Here is a 26,934-nt window from a genome sequence, read left to right as displayed (position 1 = left end):
AATGTTTTACATTTGCATTGATGTCAGAGTGATTAGAGGGACAATAGAGTGCTGAGTACCAGGCAACTAATGACCATCACCAGCATCAGAGCTTGGAGAAGCCTAATTACTAAATGGTCACGTGGAATTTGACTGCCTTCATTTCTTGTAACTGCCGGTAATACAGTCCTACTCCTTCCTCCATTTCCCAGAAATGGACTGGTTCAGATAATCACACCAACAATAAAGTAAGTAAATCAACAGTTTAATCTCTGGATTTCTTCATGCATTTATATGGGGCGTGAATCAGTTCCTGTCGTACAGTAAAGACAACTGTCCGTCTTTTCAAAGACTTCATTCCAACGCCTTTCATCTACAATTAGACAAAAAACATTAACATCCAGAATCAGCTGCAAAGAAATAACATTTAGTGAATGAGTATGTATATACACACACACCTTGGTGGAACAGTTGCTAGCAGTTGATAGCAGTGCCTGGTGGAGTCTCCGTACCCTGAATCTTCTGTCCAGTAGTGGTCACACACCAACAGTAACCTACCAGAAATAGACATGTTGCACATACAATATTTACTGTAACATTCAACTGAATTGGAGAATTTAGTGTGTGTATATGTGCGTCCGTGTTAACCTGTAGAGCCCGAACATTGCTTAGGGGTGTATCGTCCAGCGGCGTCACACGTGGGGATGTAGGCTCCAATTGGGCCATGTGTCGCGGCATATCTAGCACGCTCACAGGGGGTCATGGGTCGTAACGTAGCATCTGGACACAGGTAACATAGATTGATTGTAATGTGGACATAACATTGCAGCACATGCATGCCGGAATCTTGGGTTGCGTCCCATATGGGCCCTGGTCAGAAGTATTTTATACGGAATATGTTCCATTTCAGATGTAACCTAGGTACTTCCTGGCTAAATACTGAAATTGCGCTACTTGTTTAAAAGCCCTGTGCAGTCAATTCAGTTTCTGTCTTTTGTATAACAGCTGATGAAACTAAGACTGAAAGTGGGGGTAAGTTGTGTCAGTGTTACTTCCTGACAATCCAATCATACATCCAGTTGAATGATCAAACCATTCATATCAGAATACCTCAGTCCAGCATCTAGACACCAATATACATCTCTGGAACAAGAGGAGTGGCAGGTAGCCTAGCGGTTAGAGAGTTGGGCCAGTAACACAAAGGTTCCTAGTTTTAATCCCTGAATGTCAAGTTAAAATATCTGTCTATGTGCCCTTGAGCAAGACAACCTTCTCTCCAGTGTCACGGTTGATAATGGCTGCCCAAGGGACAACTGGTTATGAAACAAAACATTAATACGTACGTGTGTGAATAGGACAGATCAACACCCACTAACGTTTTTATTCAAATGTTGGTGAGTAAGTGTGAGGTACATCACTCTTACCTCCCAGAGCAAAAGCTGTGCTAACAAGCAGAATGATGGTCAATATCGCCATGGTGATAGTCTCCTGAGAGAGAGAGAGCGAACAAGAGCGAGATTAGTTGAGCATTTTAAATCATCTGGAATGGCTGTGGGTACTAGAGGAGAGGTTGAGGAAACCCTGTGTTAAGTACAAAACTTATGCAACAATTGCTAAACCCAGTCCTGAGGACCCCAACAAGCGAGTATCGGCAACACGGCGCGCTACGATTCTTCCACTAAAATTCAGGTATCATCTAATCTATTGTATGTGGTTGAAGAGCCTGGCACACAGGAATATGAATCCTTCCCAAATGGCTCCTCATTCCTTATGTAGTGAACCACCTTTGACGAGGGCCCACAGTGCACTACGCAGGGAAGGGGAAGCAGACTAGATCTTGACAGAGACTTCTATTCACTACAAAGGTAACTATTAGTCTATGCTCTTAAATTCAGGGGGGTCATATATAGTGCACTACACTTGACCAGGGCCACATAAGATTAACGTGCCATTTGAGAGGCAGCAAGTCTACTAAATAATATCACAAGCTCACCTTCTGCACTCTTCCAAGGGATTCACTGGTTGTCTCTCTGTTGTCTGTGAGTTATGGTCTACCTCTTCCACCTCTCCTTTTAAAGGATCTGTCACAGGTGTGACTAGTTGCCTCATTAACCCAACAAGAGATCCCGATGTCGGCCATTAGCTGGTGGTGTAAAGTACTTATGTAAAAATTCTTTAAAGTACTACTTAAGTAGTATTTTGGGGTATCTTTACTTTACTACTTCTATTTATTTCAACTTTCACTTCACTACATTCCTAAAGAAAATAATGTACTTTTTACTCCATACATTTTCCCCGACACCCAAAAGTACTCGTTAGATTTTGAATGATTAGCAGGACAGAAAAAATGGTCTAATTCACACACTTATCAAGAGAACATCCCTGGTCATCCCTACTGCCTCTGATCTAACAGACTCACTAAACACAAATGCTTCCTTTGCAAATTATGTCTGAGAGTTGGTGTGACACTGGCTATCCGTAATCAAATAAAAAAACAAGAAAATGGTGCCATCTGGTTTGCTTAATATAATGAATTTGAAATGATTTATACTTTTACTTTTGAACTTAAGTATATTTTATCAATTACATTTCATGTTGATACTTCAGTATATTTGCTGAAACTTTTAAAACTTTACTCAAGTAATATTTACTGGGTGATTTACACTTTTACTTGAGTCATTTTCTCTGAAGGAATCTTCATAGGCAGTGAAGAGAGTAGTAGAGGAAGATGGGTCCAGTTTCAAGGGATCCTGAGAGGCTCCCTGTGAGTATGCCGAGGCCAATAGAGAGTGATAGGAATAACATGTGTTTCAGTAAGGTTGGTTTCTTAGCATTCATAGCCATGGTTATCAACTGTACCGCAGAAATGGAACATAAATCACTGAAAATATATGTTGTGGCGGTAGCCGCAGATAACTCGTTGGGTTATGAGATTTTACCGCAGAAGAGTTATAAGGTGTGATGAACGATAGTGTCCCGTTTTCCCAGGCTGCCGGCCTGCTGTAGGACAAAGCCCATGCGGTAGAACTCAGCTCACGTAGACTTGCATCCTAGCCCATGTAGACTTGCATCTTCAGAGCGTAGCTGGATTGTGCGTCACATGCAATCAATCGAATCAATCAAATTGATTGATAAAGCCCATCTTACGTCAGCTGATGTCACAAAGTGCTGTACAGAAACCCAGCCTAAAACCCCAAACAGCAAGCATTGCAGGTGTAGAAGCACGGTGGATAGGAAAAACTCCCTAGAAAGGCCAGAACCTAGGAAGAAACCTAGAGAGGAACCAGGCTATGAGGGGTGGCCAGTCCTCTTCTGGCTGTGCCAGGTGGAGATTATAACAGAACATGGCTAAGATGTTCAAATGTTCATAGATGACCAGCAGGGTCAAATAATAATAATCACAGTTGTCGTCGATCATTCAGAGTATCTCTATCGCTCCTGCTGTCTCTAGAGAGTTGAAAACAGCAGGTCTGGGACAGGTAGCACGTCCGGTGAACAGGTCAGGGCTCGATAGCCGCAGCAGAACAGTTGAAACTGGAGCATCAGCATGGCCAGGTGGACTGGGGACCACCCATATCTTGTTGTTGGGGACCACCACCCATAAAAAAACAGTTTCTGGCTAAAGAGACAAGACTAACAAGGGAAATCCATGAACTAATAGTACAGGTAGATAGCAATAAAAAAATATACTACAGAGGTACAAAATAAGTTAGAGAAAAAACAAATCGAACATGTGGAACTTATTCAAGAACAATCTAATGTAATCTATTACAAAAATAAAGCAAAGTGTATGGAATATGGAGAAAAATGCAGCAATTATTCCTGAATCTCCCATACAGGAACGCTAACAAAAATGATTTGCATAAAATCGTTACTGAAGACGGAGTCATCTATGATTCTCCCAATGATATTTTAGAAGAGGAAGCTAATTATTTTAGGCAGATGTTCACTTTTCCGTCTCATCCTTTCCCACTGAATGAAGATTGTACATTTACATTTAAATTTGAACATTTAGCAGATGCTCTTATCCAGAGCGACTTACAGTAGTGAATGCATGCATTTCGTACATTTCATACATTTTTTTTTCTGTATTATGGTAAGCAATTCTTTCCAAATAATATAAAAACTGGAAAATTAACAAATGTACAGAAAGATCAGTGCGAAGACCAAATTACAGAAGAAAAACGTTTTGAAACTATTAAATCCTTTCAGTCTGGGAAAATCCCAGGGCTTGATGGCATACCGGTAGAGGTATATCAAGTGTTTTTTTTATATACTAAAAGCTCCATTGTTAGATTTGTTTTAACCTGTTAGGGCTAGGGGGCAGTATTGACACGGCTGGATAAAAAACATACCCGATTTAATCTGGTTACCACTCCTACCCAGTAACTAGAATATGCATATACTTATTACATATGGATAGAAAACACCCTAAAGTTTGTAAAACTGTTTGAATGGTGTCTGTGAGTATAACAGAACTCAAATGGCAGGTCAAAACCTGAGAGATTCCTTTACAGGAAGTGGCCTGTCTGACCATTTCTTGAACTTCTTTTCCATCTCTATCTTTTACTAAGGATCTCTGCTCTAACGTGACACTTCCCACGTCTTCCATAGGCGCTCAGAGCCCGGGAAAAAACAGAATGTCGTCATTCCAGCCCCAGGCTGAAACACATTATCGCCTTTCTCAAGTGGCCGATCAAGGGACTCTGGGCTTATGCGCGTGACCCGACCGCCCCCGCCTTTGTGATTTTTTCCTCTGTTTGCCGAAAAGGAGATTCCCTGTCGGAATATTATCGCTTTTCTACGAGAAAAATGGCGTAAAAATTGATTTTAAACAGCGGTTGACATGCTTCGAAGTACGGTAATGGAATATTTAGAATTTTATTGTCACGAATTGCGCCATGCGCGCGACACTTCTTTACCATTTCGGATAGTGTCTGGAACGCACGGGCAAAACGCCGCTATTCGGATATAACGATGGATTATTTTGGACCAAACCAACATTTGTTATTGAAGTAGCAGACCTGGGAGTGCATTCTGACGAAGACAACAAAAGGTAATCAAACTTTTATAATAGTAAATATGATTATGGTGAGTGCTAAACTTGCCGGGTGTCTAAATAGCGAGCCCGTGATGCCTGGGCTATGTACTTAGAATATTGCAAAATGTGCTTTCACCAAAAAGCTATTTTAAAATCGGACATATCGAGTGCATAGAGGAGGTCTGTATCTATAATTCTTAAAATAATTGTTATGCTTTTTGTCAACGTTTATCGTGAGTAATTTAGTAAAATGTTAGCGAATTCCCCGGAAGTTTGCGGGGGGTATGCTAGTTCTGAACGTCACATGCTAAGCTGGTTTTTGATATAAATATGAACTTGATTGAACAAAACATGCATGTATTGTATAACATAATGTCCTAGGGTTGTCATCTGATGAAGATCATCAAAGGTGAGTGCTGCATTTAGCTGTCTTCTGGGTTTTTGTGACATTATATGCTAGCTTGAAAAATGGGTGTCTGATTATTTCTGGCTTGGTACTCTGCTGACATAATCTAATGTTTTGCTTTCGTTGTAAAGCCTTTTTGAAATCGGACAGTGTGGTTAGATTAACGAGAGTCTTGTCTTTAAATAGCTGTAAAATATTCATATGTTTGAGAAATTGAAGTAATAGGATTTTTAAGGTTTTGAAATTCGCGCCACAGGCTGCAAGTGGCTGTTACGTAGCTATGAAAATCAGATCCAATAACAACATTAGAGGATTAGATATCCAAGGTTTAAAACAAAGGTGTCCATGTATTTCGATGGCTCAAGTTTTAAATTAAGTCCGCAAGCTAGATCTCTGCAATGTGTCATTGAAGATCTAGATAACTTTTCTGTACTCTCTGGACATAAACCTAATTATGATAAGTGTTCAATATTATGTATTGAATCCTTCAAAAATTCGACTTTTACATTATCCTGCAGTTTACCCATAAAATGGGCTGATGGTGAAGTAGACATACTCAGTATTCATATCACAAAAGATATAAATAAGCTCTACACAATGAATTTCAAAATAGAATGTGCCCATCTATATAATGAATATGAATTGGGTGGGTTGAGATTATTCAACATAAAAGCACTAAACCTCTCTCTAAAAGCTTCACTCATTCAAAGGTTTTACTTGAACCCTATATGGTTCTCAAGTAGATTACTAAGAAAAGCTCATCCATTGTTTAAAAATGGCCATTTTGCCTTTGTGCAGATTGCCATGTCTCATTTTCGATTAATTGAAAATGATACTTTTTTCAAAGTATCTCTCTTTTTCAAACAAGCATTGCAGAGCTGGCTACAATTTCTATGTCACCCCCCTGAAAAGATAAAACAAATATTACAACACATATTATGGCTGAAGTCAAATGTGCTGGTTGATAAAATACCTGTATTTATGGGAAATATGTTTGAACAGGGTATTTTGTTCATAAATGATATTGTAAATTGGAATGGTAGAATTATGGCCTTCATGGAGTTATCAGAACTGTAAGGAAAGGTCTGCTCAATCCAAGAGTACAACCAATTGATTACAGCATTACCCCAAAAATGGAGGAGGCAAGTGGCAGCGGGAGGAGGTAGGGAACTGGTCTGTCTGCCCAACATAAAGGATCAAAACTTGCGGAGGAATAAAAATAGCATAAATAGGAAAGTATACCAGTTTCATTTGAGGACCAGGATGTTGACAACTGCGCCATACAGATTGCAAAATAGTTGGGAAGAGATTTGAGTTGATATATAAAACGCAAGATTCAAGACTTCGTGCTTTTCAGCTAAAATGATTATATAGAATTCTTGCTACCAACAAAATGCTGAATATTTGGGTAATAGAATCATCGAAGCTCTGCAGATTTTGTTGTGAGGATACAGAATCAATAGACCATTTGTTTTGGTATTGCCCTCAGGTAGCCTGTTTCTGGTCTCAGGTTCAGGAATGGCTGAAAATGCAGTCAATTACTAATATACTAAAACTCTTAGTAAAAGTATTTATCTTCAACTCGCAATCTGTGGATTCTATTCGATTACATAGATTGATATTGTACGTTAAACATCACAGCATAGTTGAAAGATATGTGTTGCGTGGAAACCCGAAGTGGGTGGCCAGCAGAGATACATGGGATGGGCTGAGGGAAGCTGAGGGTTGGTATGTGGAATTGGAGACAAGTGGGAGTGGAGTTGCTGTGTGGGAGATTGACCATCATTCTAAGATAAAAGTCCAAATAAAACATTTAAAAAAGTACATTTGAATGACACTAAGTGGCAGTGTTTTTACAACAAATGCCGGTTTGCCTGAGGCTGATGCCGTGCAAGTGTTTGTGAACATGCATATACACACACTCTCATTCAAATAAACACATCCATGTAATAGTGCCAGACATGCACACAAACATTTACAGTTGGCGTTTCTGTTATGATTTAATTGTCCTTGATATCCTTTGTTTTAAATTGCGTTGTTGTTTGCTGTTTTCTTCTGTCTTTTCCTTTTTTCTCTCTTTAGTTCATTCTCATGGTTGTTGGTGCATTGGGGGGTTCTTGGGGGTGGGGAATGGAATTAATTGTATTTTTTATTTTTTATTATTTTTCTTCCTGGGGGGGCTGTGGGAGGGGTCTCGAATGGTTGAGGGACAGCTATTGGGGAACTGTGGGGGGGATCTTGGAGGGTTCGGGATCAAGTTTTTGGCCTGGTGGTAGATCGGCCAACATTACATTTACATTTTAGTCATTTAGCAGACACTCTTATCCAGAGCGACTTACAGTAGTGAATACATACATTTCATGCATTTTTTTTTGTACTGGGAATCACACCAAGCTCTACCAACTGAGCCACACGGAGGGCTCAACATGCCCTTGAGCAGAGAATTGACCCTGGATGCTTCTGTGTGTCGCTCTGAATGGGAATCTGTTGGACGACTGGGATGATGTAGTTATTGAGCGGCTTCACTGCAAGTATATTGTATGTTTCGAATATTCAATAAAGTAAAAAAAAAAAATTAATAAAATATTTTAATAAAAAAGGACTCAGCCCACGCAGTATTTATGGATCCCCATTAGCTGCTGCCAAGGCAGAAGCTACTCATCCTGGGGTTCAGCAAAATCAAGGCAGTTATACCTTTTAAAGACATTACCATACATTCATAACAGATTTCACAACATATTAAGTGTGTGCCCTCAGGCCTCTACCACATATCTATAACACAAAATCCAAGCGTACATGGGTGTATGTTATCGTGTGTTTGTATGCATGTGTTGCTTCAGTGTATTTTTATCTGTTTTTTAAAATCTAATCTTACTGCTGGCATGAGTTTCTTGATGTGGAATAGAGTTCCATGTAGTACTGTGCACCTCCCATAGTCTGTTCCGGAAAGTAGTATCTTGGCAGCAATTCGAACATGAAGGCCTGATTCACGCAGTCTCCTCCGAACAGTTGATGTTGAGGTGTCTTACTTGAACTCTGTGAAACACATATTCTAAGACTGGTATCTCTATTGAACATATCCTCTGCAAGAGAGGTAACTCTGGGTCTTCCTTTCCTGTGGTGAGCCTCATGAGTCATCGTAGCTCTTGGTTTTTGAGACTAAGAACTTTGAACGTTTCTTTAAGTGCAATGTTCCGCATTGACTGACCTTCCTGTCTTAAAGTAATGGGCTGTTTCTCTTTGCATTGAGCTGTTCTTGCCATAATATGGACTTGGGCTTAAAATAACAAATAGGGCTATTTTCTGTATACCACCCCTACCTTGTCACAACTGATCGGCTCTTACGCATTGAGGAAAGAAATTCCACAAATTAAGTCACACCCGTTAACCTGTTGGGGATCCCCCCCTTCGTCTCAATTTCTGCCTGAAGACATACCCAAATCTAACTGCCTGCAGCTCAGGCCCAGAAGCAAGGATATGCATATTCTTGGTATCATTTGAAAGTAAACATTCTGAAGTTTGTGGCAATGTAAATTTGAATGTAGGAGAATGTAGCACAATAGATCTGGTAGAAGAAAAGAGAAAGAGCATACATTTTCTGTTTTGTTATTGTTGTAGCATCATCTTTCAATGTAAAAGAAATGCCAAACAGTCAGATAGGATGCTGGGGACAATTTAGTTGGAGAACACATGAGGGCAACTGTAGTTGTGCAAAGTTTCAGATTGATAACTTAAAAAATGAGTGAGCTACATGACATTTAGCATGAAGTCACCCAGGTGTCCCACACAAGTTTCCCTAATGTGTCCAAGTGGCCGAATTGGTGAAGTGATATTTTTATGCCACTAACTATATACAACATAACAATATGCAATTGTATCATAAAAAAAAAAAAAAAATGTATAAAAATGTGGCACTTTTTTATTTTTTATAAATTTTTATGCAAATACCTATAAAATATTTTTTTGTAAAAATGTGCAAAGGTTATTGGTCAGAAAAGAGTTGTCAAAAGAAGCTACATTTTTAGTGCAAATAACTATATACAAAGTAAGAAAATGCTAATCCAACAATTTTTGGAATGAAAGTGTGCAAAAAACATTGGTCAGAAAAGCTGCCAAAAGGTACATTTTTTGTGCAAATAACTATATACAAAGTAGGAAAATGCAAATGTGCAAAAAACATTGGTCAGAAAAGCTGCCAAAAGGTACATTTTTAGTGCAAATAACTATATACAAAGTAAGAAAATGCAAATCCAACAATTTTTGGAATGAAAGTGTGCAAAAAACATTGGTCAGAAAAGCTGCCAAAAGGTACATTTTTAGTGCAAATAACTATATACAAAGTAGGAAAATGCAAATGTGCAAAAAACATTGGTCAGAAAAGCTGCCAAAAGGTACATTTTTATGCAAATACCTACACAAAATGCCCCCCCAAAAATAAAACAATATTTACAAAAAAAAGTTACATTTTTATGCAAATACCTACACAAAATGCCCCCCCAAAAATAAAAAAATATTTACAAAAAAATAACAGTGGTAGGTAGACCCTTGGAAGACCCTCAGTCCTCTACACAATATTCCGCTGCTCGTGCCATGTCCCATAGCAGTCCCTTTCTGATGTAAAGCACAGGCAAACCGAACATGTGTTGCAGGTGATGGGGGACTTCATGCGGCAAAGAACACAACGCCGCCTCCATGCTGTGGCCTTTTGGCCCGGAGGCACATTCATCCCTGCTGTTATAAACTTCGGCATGTGAACACTACTGGCGGCCGGAGTATAGGGGGCAGGGGTAGAGGGGGCAGAAGGTGATGCAGTTGACTTTGTGCTGTAGTCTGCAAGCTCCTGGATGAGCTGCTCCCTGAAGGCTAGCTGGGAGATGGGGGGCTGTCCACAGCTCTTAGCCATTTCCTTCTGGAGTATGAAGGAATTGACGACAGCAATGTCGATGAAGTGATAAAACAATGTCTTGTACCATTTCATGGTCTTGTGGAGAACATTGTAATATCCGATCAGTGCGTCTGAAAGGTCCACACCTCCCATGCCCTTGTTGTAATCCTTGATAGCCGCAGGAATGGGGACATGTTTTGTGGCCCATTCCCCAGTAGCGCCCTTCACACGCCTAACGACGTGATCGCCACTGAAGGACTTGTGGATAGTACTGCACATCACCACCTCTCTGGTATCCATCCACTTCACGAAGAGCAGGCCATCTTGGCGAATCCATCGTATCGCTCCCCGCTCAGCCCGCTTAGGCATGTCATTCACCTTCGTCTTCGGAAAACCCACTCTGTTGGACCGAATGGTGCCACAAGCCCACACATTCAGCTTCCTGAGGTCTGTGAAAAGGGCAGGGCTTGTGTAAAAATTGTCCACAGAGTTTGTAGCCACTCCCCAGAAGTTTAAAATCCAACAGATCCATCACAGAGTCATAACTCAGTCCCTTACCGGTTGCAAAAGAGCTTTTCCCCTCATAAACAAAAAAATTGCAGGTGTACGCACACACAGAATCCGCCAAAACAAACAGCTTGTATCCCCATTTTGTTGGTTTGTTCCGCATGTATTGCTTTAGACTGATTCGGGCCTTTGAGGCTACCATCCTCTCATCAATTGACAAGTTCTGGGCGGGCTGAAAATAAGTCTTGCAGGCCTCAACCATGCTGGGGTAGAGAGGTTTGATTTTACATAGCTTATCAAACTTTGCGGTGCCTCTCCTCTTGTCATTGGCCTCATCAACTTTAGGGTCACTGATGTGAAGCGCCCGTAAGATATATAAAAACCTTTTACAGGACATCACAGTGGGTGGGAAAGGCAGTTGATAGAGCGGGGATGTTTTCCAGTAAGCCTTGAGGGATTTCAGCTTCACCAGCCCCATGTAAATTACAATTGAAAGGAAGCAGAAAAGCTCTTGCATGAAAATGGGCTTCCATGCATCTTTCTTGCCTGCTAGCTTTTTTGCTCCATACTTGTTGGTGTTGCACACAAGTGAATCAATAACTGACGGGGTGAAAAACAGCTGAAATAGTTGAAGGGGGCTGTACTTCGCTGTCATGTCCAGTTGTGGCCCAGGCTGCCTTTTCGGCCAAAATACTGGTGGAACTTGATCTTCATCCTCCACCAGCACAGTGTGCCAACACTCATCTACCTCTCTGCCAGCAGGTTCCACGGTTCCCTTCCTCCGCTTATTTGACTTCTTCCCACCTCGAGATGGCCGGGCGGGGGTAGGTGTGGCGCCAGAGACAGCAGGTCTCTGGCTGGACGAACCAGCTTCATCGGGGGATGGGCACCTTGACACCGGGGGCTCCCAGTCAGAGTCGCTACCACTGAAAGAAAACATTTCAAAAAATATTTGTTATATATGAGCCTTGTATCATCACGTAAAATAAACACATGTTCTACCCCATTCTATTTTTATAAAAAATGTAATGCATACATACACACACACATTCACCCAAACAAACACATAGGTTATGGGTCATATAGAGCAGTCACTATGGTCAAGTGCTGTTTCATTCAACTATGACCGTTGTGGGCCTGCCTGCCTGCCCTCCCCCAACAGTGGCCATGTGCTTTTTTGCTGTTCTACGACCCCATTCTATTTGTATAAAATATGTAATGCATACATACACACACACACACTCACCCAAACAAACACATAGGTTATGGGTCATATAGAGCAGTCACTATGGTCAAGTGCTGTTTCATTCAACTATGACCATTGTGGGCCTGCCTGCCTGCCCTCCCCCAACAGTGGCCATGTGCTTTTTTGCTGTTCTACGACCCCATTATATTTTTATAAAAAATGTAATGCATACATACACACACACATTCACCAAAAACAAACACATAGGTTATGGGTCATATGTAATATATAGAGCAGTCACTATGGTCAAGTGCTGTTTCATTCAACTATGACCGTTGTGGGCCTGCCTGCCTGCCCTCCCCCAACAGTGGCCATGTGTTTTTTTGCTGTTCTCCCCCAACAAATTACACAAAAAAACTATTTTGCCAAAAAATTACAACTTATTTATATTACAAACAATGGCATTCGTACTCACCGATCCAGAAGAATGTCCTCTCCCTGTAGAAACAGTTCTTCAGCTTCCGAATCAAAGCTATGGCTGGATGACGAGTCATCGTCAAGCAAATATTCGGTTTCACTTTCTCTATCCATTTCTTCTAAAATTTGCAAATCAGTAAAGTTAACCTTAGACTTCGCTTTTCCAGATTTCATCGCCATGATATTTTCTTTGGAATCGCTAAAAATCGCTGAAACAACTCTTCACAAAATACAACTGTGCGTAACGGTGTAAGCCTGCAACAAGTCGGATCTTCAAGAACGAATGAAGTTCGTTACGCGTGCATTTACTGATAAGGGCTGGTGTTCCAACCCATAACCATCCCATACTGGCTTTACCCTCAGCTCATTGGCTATCTACCAAGCAAGATTTCAAAAAAATCTATGACCATTGGACAAAAATACTGTCAATCAACAAAACATCGCAAATATTATTGGTGCGTAATGACGTCATTGCTCGTTGTCTTCAAATCAGATTATCTCGGTCAATATGCCCCACAAAAAAAAAAACAGCAAGTTTGGCTGTGTTACAAACATCCAGAGGATTGCAACGAAACCAACCATGACTAGATACACGTCTGCTTAGTGTGTGTAATTAGACCAAACGCATCGTCAAAAGTTGATAGACACAGAATTCACGACACAAGCGGTTTACAAAATGTTTCGTGTTAGGCTATAGAAATGGATTTTATCAAAGAAAACGGCACTTCATTTGATCACTGGGACCGCCAGGATGAGAAATAAGAGCAAGATATCAAAATGTATGTCATATTTTTACCGTCGGATGTGAATGTGTCATACCTGTCATGGCAGAAAAAGTTTGTTGTTGTTTTTCGCTCTTCTCAAAGAAAAGCATGCAATTTTATCTCTGTATTAGCTATTTTAAATCGGACAACGGAGTTTGATTACCAACATTCTAATCTTTTGAAGGGTGTAAGACACATGTATTTTCAAGAATGGTTAATGTCATATTTTGCCGGATGTCGTCAAACAATCCCGATACCGGGCTTAATAGAGCAAGGAATCCTCTACAGGTTAACCTGTTAGGGCTAGGGGGCAGTATTTGCACGGCTGGATAAAAAAATGTACCCGATTTAATCTGGTTACTAATCCTACCCAGTAACTAGAATATGCATATACTTATTATATATGGATAGAAAACACCCTAAAGTTTCTAAAACTGTTTGAATGGTGTCTGTGAGTATAACAGAACTCATTTGGCAGGCAAAACCCTGAGACATTTTCTGACAGGAAGTGGATACCTGATGTGTTGTATTACCTTTAAACCTATGCCATTGAAAAACACAGGGGCTGAGGAATATTTTGGCACTTCCTATTGCTTCCACTAGATCTCACCAGCCTTTACAAAGTGTTTTGAGTCTTCTGGAGGGAGATCTGACCGAACAAGAGCCATGGAACGATGATGGCCCATTAGACACCTGGCGCGCGAGTTCATGTTGGGTACCCTCGTTCCAATACGTTATAAAAGAGAATGCATTCGTCCACCTTGAATATTATTCATGTTCTGGTTAAAAAAGGCCCTAATGATTTATGCTATACAACGTTTGACATGTTTGAACGAACGTAAATATATTTTTTCCCCTCGTTCATGAAGTGAAGTCCGGCGGGCTTAGATCATGTGCTAACAAGACGGAGATTTTTGGACATAAATGATGAGCTTTTTTGAACAAAACTACATTCGTTATGGACCTGTGATACCTGGAAGTGACATCTGATGAAGAGAATCAAAGGTAATGGATTATTTACATAGTATTTTCGATTTTAGATCTCCCCAACATGGCGGCTAGTCTGTATCGCAACGCGTATTTTTCTGGGCGCAGTGCTCAGATTATTGCAAAGTGTGATTTCCCAGTAAGGTTATTTTTAAATCTGGCAAGTTGATTGCGTTCAAGAGATGTAAATCTATAATTCTTTAAATGACAATATAATATTTTACCAATGTTTTCTAATTTTAATTATTTAATTTGTGGTGCTGACTTGAATGCCGGTTATTGGAGGGAAACGATTTCCTGAACATCAACGCCACAGTAAAACGCTGTTTTTGGATATAAATATGAACTTGATAGAACTAAAAATGCATGCATTGTCTAACACAATGTCCTAGGAGTGTCATCTGTTGGAGATTGTAAAAGGTTAGTGCATAATTTTAGCTGATTTTATGGTTTTGGTGACGCCTGTCTTTGAATTGGCACAACATTACACACAACTCTTGTAAATGTACTGTCCTAACATACTCTAAATTTATGCTTTCGCCATAAAACCTTTTTGAAATCGTAAAACGTGGTTAGATTAACCTGTTAGGGCTAGGGGGCAGCATTGACACGGCTGGATAAAAAACATACCCGATTTAATCTGGTTACCACTCCTACTCAGTAACTAGAATATGCATATACTTATTACATATGGATAGAAAACACCCTAAATTTTCTAAAACTGTTTGAATGGTGTCTGTGAGTATAACAGAACTCAAATGGCAGGTCAAAACCTGAGAGATTCCTTTACAGGAAGTGGCCTGTCTGACCATTTCTGGAACTTCTTTGCCATCTCTATCATTTACTAAGGATCTCTGCTCTAACGTGACACTTCCCACGTCGTCCATAGGCTCTCATAGCCCGGGAAAAAAGAGAATGTCGTCATTCCAGCCCCAGGCTGAAACACATTATCGCCTTTCTCAAGTGGCCCATCAAGAGACACTAGCTTATGCGCGTGACCCCGACCGCCCCCGCCTTTGGGATTTTTTCCTCTGTTTGCCGAAAAGGAGATTCCCTGTCGGAATTTTATCGCTTTTCTACGAGAAAAATGACGTAAAAATTGATTTTAAACAGCGGTTGACATGCTTCGACGTACGGCAATTGAATACTTTGAATTTTATTGTCAGGAATTGCGCCAAGCGCGCGACACTTCTTTACTATTTCGGATAGTGTCTGGAACGCACGAACAAAACGCCGCTATTCGGATATAACGATGGATTATTTTGGACCAAACCAACATTTGTTATTGAAGTAGACGTCCTGGGTGTGCATTCTGACGAAGACAACAAAAGGTAATGACATTTTTATAATAGTAAATATGATTATGGTGAGTGCTAAACTTGCCGGGTGTCTAAATAGCGAGCCTGTGATGCCTGGGCTATATACTTAGAATATTGCAAAATGTGCTTTCACCAAAAAGCTATTTTAAAATCGGACATATCGAGTGCATAGAGGAGGTCTGTATCTATAATTCTTAAAATAATTGTTATGCTTTTTGTGAACGTTTATCGTGAGTAATTTAGTAAAATGTTAGCGAATTCCCCGTAAGTTTGCGGGGGGTATGCTAGTTCTGAACGTCACATGCTAATGTAAAAAGCTGGTTTTTGATATAAATATGAACTTGATTGAACAAAACATGCATGTATTGTATAACATAATGTCCTAGGGTTGTCATCTGATGAAGATCATCAAAGGTGAGTGCTGCATTTAGCTGTCTTCTGGGTTTTGGTGACATTATATGCTGGCTTGAAAAATGGGTGTCTGATTATTTCTGGCTTGGTACTCTGCTGACATAATCTAATGTTTTGCTTTCGTTGTAAAGCCTTTTTGAAATCGGACAGTGTGGTTAGATTAACGAGAGTCTTATCTTTAAATGGCTGTAAAATAGTCATATGTTTGAGAAATTGAAGTAATAGGATTTTGAAGATTTTGAAAATCGCGCCACAGGCTGGCAGTGGATGTTACGTAGGTGGGACGAATTCGTCCCGCCGGTCCCATAGAGGTTAAGGAGATGTTTATCTTTCAAAGGGTGTAAAATAGTTGTATGTTTGAAAAATTTGAATTTTGACATTTATTTGGATTCAAATTTGCCGCTCTTGAAATGCACCTGCTGTTGATGGAGTGCACCACGGGTGGGACGCTTGCGTCCCACATAGCCCATAGAGGTTAAATCCTTTCAGTCTGGGAAAATCCCAGGGCTTGATGGCATACCGGTAGAGGTATATCAAGTTTTTTTTGTTATATACTAAAAGCTCCATTGTTAGATTTGTTTTAACTACTCCTATAGAAATGGTAGTTTGTCAGGTATTCAGCAGGAAGGTCTGATTTCTCTATTATTAAAACACTACCCAGATGGCAAATATAAAGACCCAGTCTATCTAAAAAACTGGAGGCCCCTTACACTTCAATGTTGTGATGTAAAAATACTAGCAAAATGCATTGCACTCAGAATTTAAAGGGTTTTACCTGGTATTGTTCATCATGATCAGACATTTTTTTTTACATGGACGATACATTGGAGATTATATACGACAACTACTAGACATAATAGAACATCATGAAACGTATAATAAGCCAGGAATGGTATTTATAGCGGATTTTGAAAAGGCATTTGATAAAGTAAAACTGGATTTTATTTATAAATGCCTGGATTTTTTCAATTTCGGCAATTCTCTTATAAAATGGGTAAAAATAATGTATAGCAACCCCAGGTGTAAAATAGTAAAATAACGGCTACTTCTCAGAGAGTTTTGAATTGTCAAGAGGAATAAACAAGGGTGTCCGTGGTCACCATATCTATTCGTTATGGCCATCGAAATGTTAGCTATGAAAATCAGATCCAATAACAACATTAGAGGATTAGATATCCAAGGTTTAAAACAAAGGTGTCCATGTATTTCGATGGCTCAAGTTTTAAATTAAGTCCGCAAGCTAGATCTCTGCAATGTGTCATTGAAGCACAGTTCCCGCTCAGCCCAGTCAAAACTGTTCGCTGCTCTGGCACCCCAATGGTGGAACAAGCTCCCTCACGACGCCAGGACAGCGGAGTCAATCACCACCTTCCGGAGACACCTGAAACCCCACCTCTTCAAGGAATACCTGGGATAGGATAAAGTAATCCTTCTAACCCCCCCCTTAAAAGATTTAGATGCACTATTGTAAAGTGGTTGTTCCACTGGATATTATAGGTGAATGCACCAATTTGTAAGTCGCTCTGGATAAGAGCGTCTGCTAAATGACTAAAATGTAAATGTAAATGTAAGATCTAGATAACTTTTCTGTACTCTCTGGACATAAACCTAATTATGATAAGTGTTCAATATTATGTATTGAATCCTTCAAAAATTCGACTTTTACATTATCCTGCAGTTTACCCATAAAATGGGCTGATGGTGAAGTGGACATACTCAGTATTCATATCACAAAAGATATAAATAAGCTCTACACAATGAATTTCAAAATAGAATGTGCCCATCTATATAATGAATATGAATTGGGTGGGTTGAGATTATTCAACATAAAAGCACTAAACCTCTCTCTAAAAGCTTCACTCATTCAAAGGTTTTACTTGAACCCTATATGGTTCTCAAGTAGATTACTAAGAAAAGCTCATCCATTGTTTAAAAATGGCCATTTTGCCTTTGTGCAGATTGCCATGTCTCATTTTCGATTAATTGAAAATGATACTTTTTTCAAAGTATCTCTCTTTTTCAAACAAGCATTGCAGAGCTGGCTACAATTTCTATGTCACCCCCCTGAAAAGATAAAACAAATATTACAACACATATTATGGCTGAAGTCAAATGTGCTGGTTGATAAAATACCTGTATTTATGGGAAATATGTTTGAACAGGGTATTTTGTTCATAAATGATATTGTAAATTGGAATGGTAGAATTATGGCCTTCATGGAGTTATCAGAATTGTAAGGAAAGGTCTGCTCAATCCAAGAGTACAACCAATTGATTACAGCATTACCCCAAAAATGGAGGAGGCAAGTGGCAGCGGGAGGAGGTAGGGAACTGGTCTGTCTGCCCAACATAAAGGATCAAAACTTGCGGAGGAATAAAAATAGCATAAATAGGAAAGTATACCAGTTTCATTTGAGGACCAGGATGTTGACAACTGCGCCATACAGATTGCAAAATAGTTGGGAAGAGATTTGAGTTGATATATGAAACGCAAGATTCAAGACTTCGTGCTTTTCAGCTAAAATGATTATATAGAATTCTTGCTACCAACAAAATGCTGAATATATGGGTAATAAAATCATCGAAGCTCTGCAGATTTTGTTGTGAGGATACAGAATCAATAGACCATTTGTTTTGGTATTGCCCTCAGGTAGCCTGTTTCTGGTCTCGGGTTCAGGAATGGCTGAAAATGCAGTCAATTACTAATATACTAAAACTCTTAGTAAAAGTATTTATCTTCAACTCGCAATCTGTGGATTCTATTCGATTACATAGATTGATATTGTACATTAAACATCACAGCATAGTTGAAAGATATGTGTTGCGTGGAAACCCGAAGTGGGTGGCCAGCAGAGATACATGGGATGGGCTGAGGGAAGCTGAGGGTTGGTATGTGGAATTGGAGACAAGTGGGAGTGGAGTTGCTGTGTGGGAGATAGAATGATGGTCAAAGATAAAAGTCCAAATAAAACATTTAAAAAAGTACATTTGAATGACACTAAGTGGCAGTGTTTTTACAACAAATGCCGGTTTGCCTGAGGCTGATGCCGTGCAAGTGTTTGTGAACATGCATATACACACACTCTCATTCAAATAAACACATCCATGTAATAGTGCCAGACATGCACACAAACATTTACAGTTGGCGTTTCTGTTATGATTTAATTGTCCTTGATATCCTTTGTTTTAAATTGCGTTGTTGTTTGCTGTTTTCTTCTGTCTTTTCCTTTTTTCTCTCTTTAGTTCATTCTCATGGTTGTTGGTGCATTGGGGGATTCTTGGGGGTGGGGAATGGAATTAATTGTATTTTTTATTTTTTATTATTTTTCTTCCTGGGGGGGGCTGTGGGAGGGGTCTCGAATGGTTGAGGGACAGCTATTGGGGAACTGTGGGGGGGATCTTGGAGGGTTCGGGATCAAGTTTTTGGCCTGGTGGTAGATCGGCCAACATTACATTTACATTTTAGTCATTTAGCAGACACTCTTATCCAGAGCGACTTACAGTAGTGAATACATACATTTCATTTCATGCATTTTTTTTTTGTACTGGGAATCGAACCCACAACCCTGGCATTGCACACACCAAGCTCTACCAACTGAGCCACAGGGAGGGCTCAACATGCCCTTGAGCAGAGAATTGACCCTGGATGCTTCTGTGTGTCGCTCTGAATGGGAATCTGTTGGACGACTGGGATGATGTAGTTATTGAGCGGCTTCACTGCAAGTATATTGTATGTTTCGAATATTCAATAAAGTAAAAAAAAATAATTAATAAAATATTTTAATAAAAAAGGACTCAGCCCACGCAGTATTTATGGATCCCCATTAGCTGCTGCCAAGGCAGAAGCTACTCATCCTGGGGTTCAGCAAAATCAAGGCAGTTATACCTTTTAAAGACATTACCATACATTCATAACAGATTTCACAACATATTAAGTGTGTGCCCTCAGGCCTCTACCACATATCTATAACACAAAATCCAAGCGTACATGGGTGTATGTTATCGTGTGTTTGTATGCATGTGTTGCTTCAGTGTATTTTTATCTGTTTTTTAAAATCTAATCTTACTGCTGGCATGAGTTTCTTGATGTGGAATAGAGTTCCATGTAGTACTGTGCACCTCCCATAGTCTGTTCCGGAAAGTAGTATCTTGGCAGCAATTCGAACATGAAGGCCTGATTCACGCAGTCTCCTCCGAACAGTTGATGTTGAGGTGTCTTACTTGAACACTGTGAAACACATATTCTAAGACTGGTATCTCTATTGAACATATCCTCTGCAAGAGAGGTAACTCTGGGTCTTCCTTTCCTGTGGTGAGCCTCATGAGTCATCGTAGCTCTTGGTTTTTGAGACTAAGAACTTTGAACGTTTCTTTAAGTGCAATGTTCCGCATTGACTGACCTTCCTGTCTTAAAGTAATGGGCTGTTTCTCTTTGCATTGAGCTGTTCTTGCCATAATATGGACTTGGGCTTAAAATAACAAATAGGGCTATTTTCTGTATACCACCCCTACCTTGTCACAACTGATCGGCTCTTACGCATTGAGGAAAGAAATTCCACAAATTAAGTCACACCCGTTAACCTGTTGGGGATCCCCCCCTTCGTCTCAATTTCTGCCTGAAGACATACCCAAATCTAACTGCCTGCAGCTCAGGCCCAGAAGCAAGGATATGCATATTCTTGGTATCATTTGAAAGTAAACATTCTGAAGTTTGTGGCAATGTAAATTTGAATGTAGGAGAATGTAGCACAATAGATCTGGTAGAAGAAAAGAGAAAGAGCATACATTTTCTGTTTTGTTATTGTTGTAGCATCATCTTTCAATGTAAAAGAAATGCCAAACAGTCAGATAGGATGCTGGGGACAATTTAGTTGGAGAACACATGAGGGCAACTGTAGTTGTGCAAAGTTTCAGATTGATAACTTAAAAAATGAGTGAGCTACATGACATTTAGCATGAAGTCACCCAGGTGTCCCACACAAGTTTCCCTAATGTGTCCAAGTGGCCGAATTGGTGAAGTGATATTTTTATGCCACTAACTATATACAACATAACAATATGCAATTGTATCATTAAAAAAAAAAAAAATGTATAAAAATGTGGCACTTTTTTATTTTTTATAAATTTTTATGCAAATACCTATAAAATATTTTTTTGTAAAAATGTGCAAAGGTTATTGGTCAGAAAAGAGTTGTCAAAAGAAGGTACATTTTTAGTGCAAATAACTATATACAAAGTAAGAAAATGCTAATCCAACAATTTTTGGAATGAAAGTGTGCAAAAAACATTGGTCAGAAAAGCTGCCAAAAGGTACATTTTTTGTGCAAATAACTATATACAAAGTAGGAAAATGCAAATGTGCAAAAAACATTGGTCAGAAAAGCTGCCAAAAGGTACATTTTTAGTGCAAATAACTATATACAAAGTAAGAAAATGCAAATCCAACAATTTTTGGAATGAAAGTGTGCAAAAAACATTGGTCAGAAAAGCTGCCAAAAGGTACATTTTTAGTGCAAATAACTATATACAAAGTAGGAAAATGCAAATGTGCAAAAAACATTGGTCAGAAAAGCTGCCAAAAGGTACATTTTTATGCAAATACCTACACAAAATGCCCCCCCAAAAATAAAACAATATTTACAAAAAAAAGTTACATTTTTATGCAAATACCTACACAAAATGCCCCCCAAAAAATAAAAAAATATTTACAAAAAAATAACAGTGGTAGGTAGACCCTTGGAAGACCCTCAGTCCTCTACACAATATTCCGCTGCTCGTGCCATGTCCCATAGCAGTCCCTTTCTGATGTAAAGCACAGGCAAACCGAACATGTGTTGCAGGTGATGGGGGACTTCATGCGGCAAAGAACACAACGCCGCCTCCATGCTGTGGCCTTTTGGCCCGGAGGCACATTCATCCCTGCTGTTATAAACTTCGGCATGTGAACACTACTGGCGGCCGGAGTATAGGGGGCAGGGGTAGAGGGGGCAGAAGGTGATGCAGTTGACTTTGTGCTGTAGTCTGCAAGCTCCTGGATGAGCTGCTCCCTGAAGGCTAGCTGGGAGATGGGGGGCTGTCCACAGCTCTTAGCCATTTCCTTCTGGAGTATGAAGGAATTGACGACAGCAATGTCGATGAAGTGATAAAACAATGTCTTGTACCATTTCATGGTCTTGTGGAGAACATTGTAATATCCGATCAGTGCGTCTGAAAGGTCCACACCTCCCATGCCCTTGTTGTAATCCTTGATAGCCGCAGGAATGGGGACATGTTTTGTGGCCCATTCCCCAGTAGCGCCCTTCACACGCCTAACGACGTGATCGCCACTGAAGGACTTGTGGATAGTACTGCACATCACCACCTCTCTGGTATCCATCCACTTCACGAAGAGCAGGCCATCTTGGCGAATCCATCGTATCGCTCCCCGCTCAGCCCGCTTAGGCATGTCATTCACCTTCGTCTTCGGAAAACCCACTCTGTTGGACCGAATGGTGCCACAAGCCCACACATTCAGCTTCCTGAGGTCTGTGAAAAGGGCAGGGCTTGTGTAAAAATTGTCCACAGAGTTTGTAGCCACTCCCCAGAAGTTTAAAATCCAACAGATCCATCACAGAGTCATAACTCAGTCCCTTACCGGTTGCAAAAGAGCTTTTCCCCTCATAAACAAAAAAATTGCAGGTGTACGCACACACAGAATCCGCCAAAACAAACAGCTTGTATCCCCATTTTGTTGGTTTGTTCCGCATGTATTGCTTTAGACTGATTCGGGCCTTTGAGGCTACCATCCTCTCATCAATTGACAAGTTCTGGGCGGGCTGAAAATAAGTCTTGCAGGCCTCAACCATGCTGGGGTAGAGAGGTTTGATTTTACATAGCTTATCAAACTTTGCGGTGCCTCTCCTCTTGTCATTGGCCTCATCAACTTTAGGGTCACTGATGTGAAGCGCCCGTAAGATATATAAAAACCTTTTACAGGACATCACAGTGGGTGGGAAAGGCAGTTGATAGAGCGGGGATGTTTTCCAGTAAGCCTTGAGGGATTTCAGCTTCACCAGCCCCATGTAAATTACAATTGAAAGGAAGCAGAAAAGCTCTTGCATGAAAATGGGCTTCCATGCATCTTTCTTGCCTGCTAGCTTTTTTGCTCCATACTTGTTGGTGTTGCACACAAGTGAATCAATAACTGACGGGGTGAAAAACAGCTGAAATAGTTGAAGGGGGCTGTACTTCGCTGTCATGTCCAGTTGTGGCCCAGGCTGCCTTTTCGGCCAAAATACTGGTGGAACTTGATCTTCATCCTCCACCAGCACAGTGTGCCAACGCTCATCTACCTCTCTGCCAGCAGGTTCCACGGTTCCCTTCCTCCGCTTATTTGACTTCTTCCCACCTCGAGATGGCCGGGCGGGGGTAGGTGTGGCGCCAGAGACAGCAGGTCTCTGGCTGGACGAACCAGCTTCATCGGGGGATGGGCACCTTGACACCGGGGGCTCCCAGTCAGAGTCGCTACCACTGAAAGAAAACATTTCAAAAAATATTTGTTATATATGAGCCTTGTATCATCACGTAAAATAAACACATGTTCTACCCCATTCTATTTTTATAAAAAATGTAATGCATACATACACACACACATTCACCCAAACAAACACATAGGTTATGGGTCATATAGAGCAGTCACTATGGTCAAGTGCTGTTTCATTCAACTATGACCGTTGTGGGCCTGCCTGCCTGCCCTCCCCCAACAGTGGCCATGTGCTTTTTTGCTGTTCTACGACCCCATTCTATTTTTATAAAATATGTAATGCATACATACACACACACACACTCACCCAAACAAACACATAGGTTATGGGTCATATAGAGCAGTCACTATGGTCAAGTGCTGTTTCATTCAACTATGACCATTGTGGGCCTGCCTGCCTGCCCTCCCCCAACAGTGGCCATGTGCTTTTTTGCTGTTCTACGACCCCATTATATTTTTATAAAAAATGTAATGCATACATACACACACACATTCACCAAAAACAAACACATAGGTTATGGGTCATATGTAATATATAGAGCAGTCACTATGGTCAAGTGCTGTTTCATTCAACTATGACCGTTGTGGGCCTGCCTGCCTGCCCTCCCCCAACAGTGGCCATGTGTTTTTTTGCTGTTCTCCCCCAACAAATTACACAAAAAAACTATTTTGCCAAAAAATTACAACTTATTTATATTACAAACAATGGCATTCGTACTCACCGATCCAGAAGAATGTCCTCTCCCTGTAGAAACAGTTCTTCAGCTTCCGAATCAAAGCTATGGCTGGATGACGAGTCATCGTCAAGCAAATATTCGGTTTCACTTTCTCTATCCATTTCTTCTAAAATTTGCAAATCAGTAAAGTTAACCTTAGACTTCGCTTTTCCAGATTTCATCGCCATGATATTTTCTTTGGAATCGCTAAAAATCGCTGAAACTACTCTTCACAAAATACAACTGTGCGTAACGGTGTAAGCCTGCAACAAGTCGGATCTTCAAGAACGAATGAAGTTCGTTACGCGTGCATTTACTGATAAGGGCTGGTGTTCCAACCCATAACCATCCCATACTGGCTTTACCCTCAGCTCATTGGCTATCTACCAAGCAAGATTTCAAAAAAATCTATGACCATTGGACAAAAATACTGTCAATCAACAAAACATCGCGAATATTATTGGTGCGTAATGACGTCATTGCTCGTTGTCTTCAAATCAGATTATCTCGGTCAATATGCCCCACAAAAAAAAAACAGCAAGTTTGGCTGTGTTACAAACATCCAGAGGATTGCAACGAAACCAACCATGACTAGATACACGTCTGCTTAGTGTGTGTAATTAGACCAAACGCATCGTCAAAAGTTGATAGACACAGAATTCACGACACAAGCGGTTTACAAAATGTTTCGTGTTAGGCTATAGAAATGGATTTTATCAAAGAAAACGGCACTTCATTTGATCACTGGGACCGCCAGGATGAGAAATAAGAGCAAGATATCAAAATGTATGTCATATTTTTACCGTCGGATGTGAATGTGTCATACCTGTCATGGCAGAAAAAGTTTGTTGTTGTTTTTCGCTCTTCTCAAAGAAAAGCATGCAATTTTATCTCTGTATTAGCTATTTTAAATCGGACAACGGAGTTTGATTACCAACATTCTAATCTTTTGAAGGGTGTAAGACACATGTATTTTCAAGAATGGTTAATGTCATATTTTGCCGGATGTTGTCAAACAATCCCGATACCGGGCTTAATAGAGCAAGGAATCCTCAAAAGGTTAACCTGTTAGGGCTAGGGGGCAGTATTTGCACGGCTGGATAAAAAAATTTACCCGATTTAATCTGGTTACTAATCCTACCCAGTAACTAGAATATGCATATACTTATTATATATGGATAGAAAACACCCTAAAGTTTCTAAAACTGTTTGAATGGTGTCTGTGAGTATAACAGAACTCATTTGGCAGGCAAAACCCTGAGACATTTTCTGACAGGAAGTGGATACCTGATGTGTTGTATTACCTTTAAACCTATGCCATTGAAAAACACAGGGGCTGAGGAATATTTTGGCACTTCCTATTGCTTCCACTAGATGTCACCAGCCTTTACAAAGTGTTTTGAGTCTTCTGGAGGGAGATCTGACCGAACAAGAGCCATGGAACGATGATGGCCCATTAGACACCTGGCGCGCGAGTTCATGTTGGGTACCCTCGTTCCAATACGTTATAAAAGAGAATGCATTCGTCCACCTTGAATATTATTCATGTTCTGGTTAAAAAAGGCCCTAATGATTTATGCTATACAACGTTTGACATGTTTGAACGAACGTAAATATATTTTTTCCCCTCGTTCATGAAGTGAAGTCCGGCGGGCTTAGATCATGTGCTAACGAGACGGAGATTTTTGGACATAAATGATGAGCTTTTTTGAACAAAACTACATTCGTTATGGACCTGTGATACCTGGAAGTGACATCTGATGAAGAGAATCAAAGGTAATGGATTATTTACATAGTATTTTCGATTTTAGATCTCCCCAACATGGCGGCTAGTCTGTATCGCAACGCGTATTTTTCTGGGCGCAGTGCTCAGATTATTGCAAAGTGTGATTTCCCAGTAAGGTTATTTTTAAATCTGGCAAGTTGATTGCGTTCAAGAGATGTAAATCTATAATTCTTTAAATGACAATATAATATTTTACCAATGTTTTCTAATTTTAATTATTTAATTTGTGGTGCTGACTTGAATGCCGGTTATTGGAGGGAAACGATTTCCTGAACATCAACGCCACAGTAAAACGCTGTTTTTGGATATAAATATGAACTTGATAGAACTAAAAATGCATGCATTGTCTAACATAATGTCCTAGGAGTGTCATCTGTTGGAGATTGTAAAAGGTTAGTGCATAATTTTAGCTGATTTTATGGTTTTGGTGACGCCTGTCTTTGAATTGGCACAACATTACACACAACTCTTGTAAATGTACTGTCCTAACATACTCTAAATTTATGCTTTCGCCGTAAAACCTTTTTGAAATCGTAAAACGTGGTTAGATTAAGGAGATGTTTATCTTTCAAAGGGTGTAAAATAGTTGTATGTTTGAAAAATTTGAATTTTGACATTTATTTGGATTCAAATTTGCCGCTCTTGAAATGCACCTGCTGTTGATGGAGTGCACCACGGGTGGGACGCTTGCGTCCCACATAGCCCATAGAGGTTAAATCCTTTCAGTCTGGGAAAATCCCAGGGCTTGATGGCATACCGGTAGAGGTATATCAAGTTTTTTTTGTTATATACTAAAAGCTCCATTGTTAGATTTGTTTTAACTACTCCTATAGAAATGGTAGTTTGTCAGGTATTCAGCAGGAAGGTCTGATTTCTCTATTATTAAAACACTACCCAGATGGCAAATATAAAGACCCAGTCTATCTAAAAAACTGGAGGCCCCTTACAC

General features: G+C 40.1%; 1 protein-coding gene across 1 annotated transcript; it reads right to left on the bottom strand.

Moving 5' to 3' along the window:
* Positions 1-228: 228 nt before the first annotated feature.
* Positions 229-2,009, bottom strand: LOC145861667 (equistatin-like). The gene is made up of 5 exons (XM_082964516.1): positions 1,973-2,009; positions 1,404-1,467; positions 628-759; positions 438-533; positions 229-352 (listed from the first exon to the last, which is right to left on the bottom strand). The coding sequence occupies exons 2-4, from the start codon at positions 1,453-1,455 to the stop codon at positions 454-456; spliced, it is 264 nt and encodes an 87-aa protein (XP_082820642.1). The 5' UTR covers positions 1,456-1,467; positions 1,973-2,009; the 3' UTR covers positions 229-352; positions 438-453.
* Between the last annotated feature and the right edge of the window lie 24,925 nt (positions 2,010-26,934).

The sequence above is a fragment of the Salmo salar genome, chromosome 18 (assembly GCF_965601325.2).
Source record: "Salmo salar chromosome 18, fSalSal1, whole genome shotgun sequence".
Classification (NCBI taxonomy): domain Eukaryota; kingdom Metazoa; phylum Chordata; class Actinopteri; order Salmoniformes; family Salmonidae; genus Salmo; species Salmo salar.
This window is presented reverse-complemented; position numbering and strand designations above follow the sequence as displayed.